The sequence below is a fragment of the Hylobates moloch genome, unplaced genomic scaffold (genome assembly GCF_009828535.3).
Source record: "Hylobates moloch isolate HMO894 unplaced genomic scaffold, HMol_V3 SCAFFOLD_12, whole genome shotgun sequence".
Taxonomy (NCBI): Eukaryota; Metazoa; Chordata; class Mammalia; order Primates; family Hylobatidae; genus Hylobates; species Hylobates moloch.
The window spans coordinates 19,715,572-19,724,873 of record NW_026652287.1 but is presented as its reverse complement, the minus strand read 5'-3'; the positions used below and the strand labels follow the sequence as shown (position 1 = coordinate 19,724,873).

At 50.9% G+C, this 9,302-nt stretch overlaps 1 protein-coding gene across 2 annotated transcripts; it reads left to right on the top strand.

The window, feature by feature from the left end:
* The first annotated feature begins 104 nt into the window (after positions 1-104).
* Positions 105-7,242, top strand: RITA1 (RBPJ interacting and tubulin associated 1). 2 transcript variants are annotated; one of them, XM_032168604.2, is made up of 4 exons: positions 107-533; positions 697-828; positions 1,202-1,567; positions 6,182-7,235. In XM_032168604.2, the coding sequence occupies exons 3-4, from the start codon at positions 1,266-1,268 to the stop codon at positions 6,690-6,692; spliced, it is 813 nt and encodes a 270-aa protein (XP_032024495.1). In that variant the 5' UTR covers positions 107-533; positions 697-828; positions 1,202-1,265; the 3' UTR covers positions 6,693-7,235. The 2 variants fall into 2 exon arrangements, with proteins under 2 accessions (XP_032024494.1, XP_032024495.1); XM_032168603.2 differs by lacking the exon at positions 697-828 and having other exon boundaries at positions 105-533; positions 6,182-7,242.
* The last annotated feature ends 2,060 nt before the right edge of the window (positions 7,243-9,302 follow it).

Sequence of the window (9,302 nt, the reverse complement as noted above, 5' to 3'; positions counted from 1 at the left end):
GGGGTGTGGCCTGAGGCGCGCACCAACCGCCTGGTGGGGGGAGGTGCGGTGGCCACGTGACCTCGGCTGCAATTTCGCCAGTGCCTGCGGCCCTGGGCGGCCTAGTACACACGCCCCTGAGTGAGTGGCACCAGAGGCCTCCTCTCTGTGTTTAGGAACTTCCTGGGCGTCAGGAGCGTGGCGCCCGCCCCTGGGCGGACTCCCCCCATCCCCGGGCGCGAATGGTCCGGGCCGCGCCCGCAGTGCTGCTGGCTGCTCCCTGGTTGCTGGGTGCTAGGTGCTGGGTTATGGGTTTCTGGATGCGCGAGCCGCTCACACGTAGCCTGTGCCAGCTCCTCGGGTGAGTCGGTCCGCGCTCGGTGCCCCGGGACGGCCAGGGGTCCGGGGCCCCAGGCGGTCCGGGCTGCAGATTGACGGGGATCCCGAATGCACCGCGCGCCCCCGCGCCCTCGCCGACGGGTCCAGACCTGGTGGGAAGAAGGTGCGGGGAGGGGTCCCTGAGGACCCCGATGCCTACGAGCCAAGATGCTCAGGTAGGAGAACAGCTCAAAAATGCAGGGACCTCGGACACTTTTTAATCGAGTCATTGATTTGGGAGTCGCAGAATGTGGGGCGGTGGGGGCGGCGGTGATCTCCCGATAGCATTGTAGCCAAGTACACAAGCTCTGGACTCAGATTTCACTTCCGCCGTTTTAGCTTTATAGGTGTGACCTACACATGTGACTTCACCTCAGTTTTGTGATCCGTAAAATGGACAAATTCGAAGCTACTTCACAGTGCTGTTGAGAGGATTAAATGAAACAATACTTGTAAAGCTCTTTGCAGGAGGTAGGCATGGGATCCACGCTGGCTGTCATTGCCCCCACCCCCATCAGTACACATAGGATATAGGAAAGTGCCTGTCTTCCCTACCACCGTAGTGTGTTTTCTGGTTGGTGCCTAAATAGGCACAGGTGTCATCTCTCCTTCACCCCCAGAGTCATTCTATAAATAATTGCCAGTAGCCCCACTTTCACCACCATTATGACAACTAAAAAAAAGCCAAAGAAATTTCCAAAATGCCCCCTGAAGTTGACAGCTCCCCTTTGAGAGACTGGTTGAGAGAGAACTAAACCCTTGGGATGAGAACTTCGGACACTACCGGTCTTCCTCCATTAGCACTGCTGTGGCTCAGGGGTGCTATTCTGACCTCCTCTCACAGGGAACCTCGGAAGCAGCACCTGGCCGGCAGAGCACACCTGCTGTTACCAGGGACCACAGGCAGCATGAAGACCCCTGTGGAGCTGGCCGTCAGTGGGATGCAGACCCTCCGCCTTCAGCACCGCTGCCGAGGTGGCTACCGGGTCAAGGCCAGGACGTCATATGTGGATGAGACTCTGTTTGGCAGCCCAGCAGGCACCCGGCCTACCCCACCAGACTTCGACCCACCCTGGGTAGAGAAGGCTGACAGAACCAGAGGCGTGGGCAAGGAGGCATCGAAGGCCTTGGGGGCAAAGGGGAGCTGTGAGACCACCCCCTCAAGGGGCAGCACCCCGACCCTCACACCAAGGAAGAAGAACAAATACAGGTAATGGGGTAGGGAGGTACAAATCCTGTACTCAGTGCAGCCACCTGGATTCCAGTTACAGCTCTGGTGTTCACCTGCTCTGTGACCTTGGGCAAGCATCTTGACCTCTCTGAGCCAGTTTACTCATGTGGAAAATAGGACCAATTATTCCTACCTAGGGGGTTTGTTGATGGATTAAATGAGAGAGGGGTCTGCAGTGCTTCGCACAGTAACCTAATACTTAGAAAGCTGTCAATAAATGGTAGTGTTGATGGTTGTGATGGTGGACTCCCTATCCCCAAATGTCACAAACTGGGCATCAGAGGCCCAGAGGAGTCAGCTGATGCATAAGATCACAGAGAAATTTGCATAAGGTTATTAATATTAATGTGATCGATCCTTGAAATGACATAGATGTGGTGTTTCTGAAGTCATTTTGAAAATGGGTTTTGGCCGGGTGGGGTAGCTCATGCCTGTAATCCCAGAACGTTTGGAGGTTGAGTTGGGATCACTTGAGCTCAGGAGTTTGAGACCAGCCTGGGCAGCGTGGTGAAACTGTGTCTCTACAAAAGATGCAAAAATTAGCCAAGTGTGGTGGTGTGCGCCTATACTCCCAGCTATCCGGGAGGCTGAGGTGGGAGGATCCATTGAGCCCAGGAGGCAGAGATTGCAATGAGCTGAGATCATGCCACTGCACTCCAGCCTGAGTGACAGAGTGAGACCTTGTCTCAAAAAAAAAAAAAAAAAAAAATTGAAAATGGGTCTTGCTGCACTTTTATGAACAGGTTAGAAAAATAGGAACTAATGCAAATTGTTATTGTTGTTAATTAGTTAGATTAGAATTAGATTATTTGGACTGTTTCAGATTAATATCAGCCTGGAGGGAGGGGTCTAGTGGTGAGCCACAGGGCTCTGTCCTGTTTATTGTTATCAGTGATTTGGACAAAGACACAGAAGATTAGCACAGTAGTTGGCTAGGGCCACCGTGACAAAATACCATAGACTGGGTGGCTTAAACAACACAATTTTTTTTTTTTTTTTTTTTTGAGATGGAGTCTCGCTCTGTTGCCCAGGCTGGAGTGCAGTGGCACGATCTTGGCTCACCACAACCTCCACCTCCCAGGTTCAAGCGACTCTCCTGCCTCAGTCTCCCAAGTAGCTGGGACTACAGGCACATGCCACCATGCCTGACTAATTTTTTTTTTTTTTTTTTTTTTTTGAGACGGAGTTTCACCCTTGTTGCCCAGGCTGGAGTGCAGTGGAGCCATCTCAGCTAACCTGAACCTCCGCCTCCCAGGTTCAAGCGATTCTCCTGCCTCACCCTCCCGGGTAGCTGGGATTACACCACTATGCCTGGCTAATTTTGTATTTTTAGTAGAGATGGGCTTTCTCCATTTTGGTCAGGCTGATCTTGAACTCCCGACCAGGTGATCCATCTGCCTCGGCCTCCCAAAGTGCTGGGATTACAGGCATGAGCCACCACACCCAGCCACAACACAAATTTATTTTATCACAGTCTGAAGGCTAGAAGCCCAAGATCAAGGTGTTGGCAGGTTTGGTTTCTCCTGAGGCCTCTCTCCTTGGCTTGCAGTTGGCCACGTTCTCAGTGTCATCATAGGGCCTTTTCTCATTTTTTTTAATCCTTCAATTATATGCAAGGGCCTTTTCTGTATACACACACACCCCTGGTGTCTCTTCCTCTCATAAGGACGCCAGTTCTATTGGATTAGGATCCCCCACCCTTATAACATTATTTAGCCTTAGTTACCTTTTTTTTTTTTTTTTGAGATGGAGTCTGGCTCTGTCGCCCAGGCTGGAGTGCAGTGGCACCATCTCGGATCACTGCAGCCTCCACCTCCCGGGTTCAAGGAATTCTCCTGCCTCAGCCTCCCGAGTAGCTGGCATTACAGGTGCACCCCACCATGCCCAGCTAATTTTTGTATTTTTAGTAGAGGCAGGGTTTCACTGTGTTGGCCAGGCTGGTCTTGAACTCCTGAGCTCAAGTGGTTCTCCCGCCTCTGCTTTTCAAAGTGCTGGAATTACAGGTGTGAGCCACCATGTCTGGCCAGCCTTACTTACCTTTAATTAATCTAAATAATTAAGGCCAAATGTAGAGACATTTGGGGTTAGGGCTTCAACATATGAATTTGGGTGGGCACAATTCAGTCCATAAGAACTGGCCAACTAAATTCAGGGTTCATTCTGAGCCACAGGGACATATTTCAGATGAGAGAAATGAAATGAGAATGGGAATGATGCCTATTATAAAAACAAGCATCAGTTATTGCCAGTTCTGTAGACAAGGCAGGGTCAGGTGGAGATTAGCAACACTGATACCTACAACATGGCTGAAAACACTGAGGTAAAGATAGGCTGCATTAACGGAAGTATGGTGTCCATGGAAAGGGAGGTGACAACTCCCTGCTCACCTGGAGGATGGAATTTTCTTCTGGATGCCAACAGGTAGAGGGTGTCAAGTGAGGGGTTGCATAAGAGGTAGAGAAGTTATTGAGCAAAAACCTTGGCACCAGACATATACAGGCATTAGCCAATGTGGTTTGAGCAGCTAAACCAAGTGGCAAAAGGTTGCCCTTTCAAAGACTTGCAGTTTGGGGATAGAAGCACTTTCAGTCCTGGCCAAAAACTATGGGCGTGGAATCTTGCAGGTATGCCATGAGTATATGCTGAATTAAAAAAAAAAAAAAATAGGCCAGGCAGGCTGAGTCAGGCCTGTAGTCCCAGCACTTTGGGAGGCTGAGGTGGGAGGATTGCTTGAGCCCAGGAGTTTGAGACCAGCCTGAGCAACATAGTGAGATCCCTGTCTCTACAAAAAATAAAAATATTAGGGCCGGGCGCGGTGGTTTACGCCTGTAATCCCAGCACTTTGGGAGGCTGAGACGGTCAGATCACAAGGTCAGGAGATCGAGACCATCCTGGCTAACACATGAAACCCCGCCTCTACTAAAAATACAAAAAATTAGCCGGGCGCAGTGGCGGGTGCCTGTAGTCCCAGCTACTTGGGAGGCTGAGGCAGGAGAATGGCGTGAACCCGGGAGGCGGAGCTTGCAGTGAGCCGAGATCACGCCACTGCACTCCAGCCTGGGCAATAGAGCAAGACTCCGTCTCAAAAAAAAATAAATAAATAAAAATAAAAAATAAATAAATAAAAATAAAAAAATTAGCAGGGCATGGTGGCTCATACCTGTAGTCCCAGCTACTCTGGAGGCTGAAGTGGGAGGATTACTTGAGCTCAGGAGTTCGCAGCTGCAGTGAGCTATGATTGCGCCACTGCACTCCAGCCTGGGTGACAGAGTGAGACCCTGTATCTTTAAAAAATAATAATAATAAAATAAAAAAAGAGGCCGGGCGCAGTGACTCTTGCCTGTAATCCCAGCACTTTGGGAGGCCGAGGTAGGTAGATCATGAGGTCAGGAATTCAAGACCAGCCTGGCCAACATGGTGAAACCCTGTCTCTACTAAAAATACAAGAATTAGCCGGGCATGGTGGCACACGCCTGTAATCCCACCTACTCAGGAGGCTGAAGCAGGAGAATCGCTTGAACCCAGGAGGCGGAGGTTGCAGTGAGCTGAGATCGCACCACTGCACTCCAGCCTGGGTGACAGAGCGAGAGACTGTCTACTCTGCCTCAGAAAAAAAAAAGAAAAAGAAAGAAAGAAAGAAAAGAAAATGGGCACAGTGGCTTACTCCTGTAATCCTAACACTTTGAGAGGTTAAGGCAGGGGGCTGCTGGAGTTCAGGAATTCAAGACCAGCCTGAGCAACATAAATCTGATCTCTACTAAAAATCAAAAACAAAAAAATTAGCTGGGCTTGATAGCACTGTGCCTGTAGTCCCAGCTGTTAGGGAGGCTGAGGTGAGAGGATTTCTTGGGCCCAGGAATTTGAGGCTGCCGTGATCTGTGACTGTGTCACTACACTCCACTTGAACAACAGAGTGAGACCGTGTCTCTCAAAGAAAAGAAAAAGTGGAGGCTATAAAGACTAAGGTTATACTAATTGTGACTCTCAATTGCAAGTGACAGAAAACTTATTCAAACTGGCTTCCCCAGGAGAAGGCATTTGGGGCTCCTGTAACAGGGGCTCAAACTGTGGCTGGAACTGTCTGTCTCCACCTTAGTGCTGCTTTTCCTTGTGTGCCCTTCAATCTCCAGTTGGAAGGAGATGGCCACAAGCTGCTTTGGGCTGACATCCTATCAGCTTAGCAAGAAGTAAAGTCAGGTGGCAGAAAAACATCTCTTTCCTAGTAGTTTCTGCAAAGGTCCTAAGGCAGATTCTGATTGGACAGGCTTGGGTCATCTGGCCATTCCTGAACCAATCCATGTGGCCAGGAGGATGGAATATGCAAATTGTCCAGGCCTGGGGCACATGCCTGCGAATGGGGTCAGGATGCAGGGGCAGTGGATGTTTCGCAGGGGAAAATCAGCGGAGACCAGGGGCAGTGGTGCCTCAGAAGGCTGTGGCCTCGCTGTAGGTTTCAGACTGGGAGACAGGGACTCCTGGGATCTGCAGGCAACCCTCCTCTGCTGCTGCCATCCCAGGGTGGGTGGGATAGCTGTTAAAGTTTTGAGGGGTTGTTCATCCCCCAGCTCATGGCGTTTATCTTCCCTTTGCCAGACCGATCAGCCACACCCCGTCTTACTGTGATGAGTCGCTCTTTGGCTCCCGATCTGAAGGCGCCAGCTTCGGGGCCCCGCCGCGGATGGCGAAGGGGGATGCCGCAAAACTCCGTGCTCTCTTGTGGACGCCACCAGCTACCCCCAGGGGTAGCCACTCGCCCCGCCCCAGGGAGGCACCACTGCGAGCCATTCACCCAGCTGGTCCCTCCAAGACAGAGCTGGGGCCGGCAGCAGACTCCCAGAAGTTATCCGTGGATGGGTTACACTCTTCACACCCCCTGAGGCGGGGACTTTCCCATTCCCTCACTCACCTGAATGTCCCCAGCACTGGTCATCCAGCCACCAGTGCCCCCCACACAAATGGGCCTCAGGATCTTAGGCCTTCCACGTCAGGGGTGACCTTCCGGAGCCCCTTGGTGACTTCCAGGGCTCGCTCAGTTAGCATTTCAGTGCCATCTACCCCACGACGAGGTGGGGCCAACCAGAAACCAAAGCCCCCTTGGAAATGATACTCTTTCATCAGGGTTGTCTATGGGGCCACGGCGACAGGTACGGCCCCTTGTCAGGGTAGGAGGACATTCATCACCCAGGGAACCCTAGGTATTAAAGAAGCCTCTGTGGGGGCAGACAGACATAGCAGGGGTGGGCAGCGCCTCCCTTTATCCTGACAATCTCTAGTCGATTCTTGCCTTTTTCGCCTGATTGCAGATTTGGGGGCCACCTCTAAGATGCCTCTCTCCAGCCCTGTCTCAACCATACTCCAAATTAGTGCCAACCCAGGGGCCTGGCACCTCCCATATCATCCATTGTCTTGCTGCCAAGTGCGAATAAACGGTGTGATTGCCAACCTGGAGGGTCCCCTCTTCTCCCTTCAAGCCAAGCTTCCTGTTCAGGTTAGTTCCCAACTGAGTCTGCAAGCCCTAGAGGAGTTTTCCCAGGCTGTGTGTGAAGCCTGGGGAACACAAGGGCAACTGGGAGATTTGTGAGTGAACACTGTTTCATCTTAATATGCTTCTGTGTTTATTTTCATGTACTAAATAGATCAGCTCATCAAAGCCATGAATGTCACTTTTTTTTCCCCCTTAGGGTAAAGGCCATTGTTAGGCCTGAGTTGATTTAAATAACAAAGTTAAATACAACAGATAGTACAAGGATGTGGCAGACAACATGACAGTGGTGAGTGGGTGACTGAAGTTTGGGAACCTGGGGCTTCAGGAAGCGCTGGACTCTTCCTCCCATCGGCTTCTGGCTAATGCCACTGACTTGTGGTTGGCCGGCTCTTCCTGAGCTCAGAATACAGACGGTAGTATTTTTTTAGTTTTGTTTTTAAGTTTGTGTGTGTGTGTGTGTGTGTGTGTATGTGTGTGTTAAGGTGGGAAATCAAACACAATGGCTAGGACTTTGCCAAGTGGAGGGTCCAAGAAAGCCAGACAGTGACATGTGCGTCTGCAGAGCACTTAGGATGCAGCCCAGGACTTAGGAAAAGCAGCAAAGCCTTTGCGCAGATGGAATTGCACCCAGATTGGGCAGTGTGGGCTGGGCTCTGGGCCTCTCCTTGCCCCCGTCTTCCTGTAAGGCACCTCCAGGAGGCTCCAGGATTCTAGGGAGTCCAGTTGGAAGCCACATCATCTGGTTGGTACGTTTGCCTTGGGGCAGGGAAGAGTGGACACTGCTGGGGAGGGAGACCTGCAGTGCCCAGGACCAGTGACACGGAAACGCCTGTGGGGTCAGGCAGGCCAGCTGCGCTCTCATGCAAACATGCTTTGTTTTTTGTTTGTTTGTGTGTATGTTTGTTTGTTTTTGGTGTTTCTTGTTTTTGTTTTGTTTTTTAAGACACGGGGCCTCGTTTCCTTGCCCAGCCTGGAGTGCAGTGGTGCGATCATAGCTCACTGCTGACTTGACCTCCCGGCTCAAGCCATCCTCCCCCTCAGCCTCCTGAGTGGCTGGGACTACATGCATGCGCCACCATGCCTGGCTAACTTTTTAAACAGGTGATCATTAATCAAGAGGCGGGGGACTTGCATGATCGAGAGTCCACCTCGCACTCGCCGGAGGATGGTCACAAAAAAAATTGTAGAGAGGGATTTCATTCCTTCCAGTAAGAAACAAGAAAAGGGAAAAAAAAGAGACACGAGTCTCACTATGTTGTCCAGGCTGGTCTCAAACTCCTGGCCTGAAGTGATCCTCCCGCTTCAGCCTCCCAAAGTGCTGAGATTACAGGTGTGAGCCACCTCGCCCAGATGCAATGTGCATTTTAAACACATAGAATGTTTAAGCTTCCTGGAACTTTCCAAAAGAATTAGTTACTCACGCCCACCTCAGTTTTTCCTGAAACATCCATCTCTCTTTTGCCTTGCCATCTTCCCCTTTGTTTCCACAGACATAGGCCAGAAATACCTCTCTTTCCTGGCTGGGCATGATGACTCACGCCTGTAATCCCAGCACTTTGGGAGGCCAAGGTGGCTGGATCACTTGAGGTCAGGAGCTTCAGACTAGCCTGGTAAACATGGCAAAATGCTGTTTCTACTAAAAATACAAAAATTAGCCAGGCATGATGGCGCATGCCTGTAATCCCAGCTACTCGGGAGGCGGAGGCAGGAGAATCGCTTGAACCTGGGAGGCAGAGGCAATAGTAAGCTGAGATCCAACCAGTGCACTCCAGCCTGAGCAACAGAGCAAGACTCTGTCTAAAAAAAGAAAAAAAATCTCTTTCCTCCCAACTACAGTAAAATCTGGCAATAGCCCAAGGTGACACTAAAGGGTAACAGACACCAGGCTGTGGTGTATGTAAGGCAGTTGGGGGTGGTGAGGATGGGGGCAACTTACTTTACCATCTAATGGGGGCTGCTGCTGCTGAGCCCTAGAAGATATGCAGACCTGGGGTATCTGGATGATTAGATTTTTTTCCAGAAAAGGGAGAGTGTTGGATTTCTACATGGTAGCCCTCAGTTTTTTAAATGCCGACAAATAATTTAAAGATAATTGTTCAGGCCAGGTGTGATGGCTCATGCCTGTAATCCCAGCACTTTGGGAGGCCCAGGCAGGAGGATCGCTTGAGGCCGGGAGTTCAAGACCAGCCTGGGCAACATAGACCCTGTCTCTACCTACTTTTTTTTTTT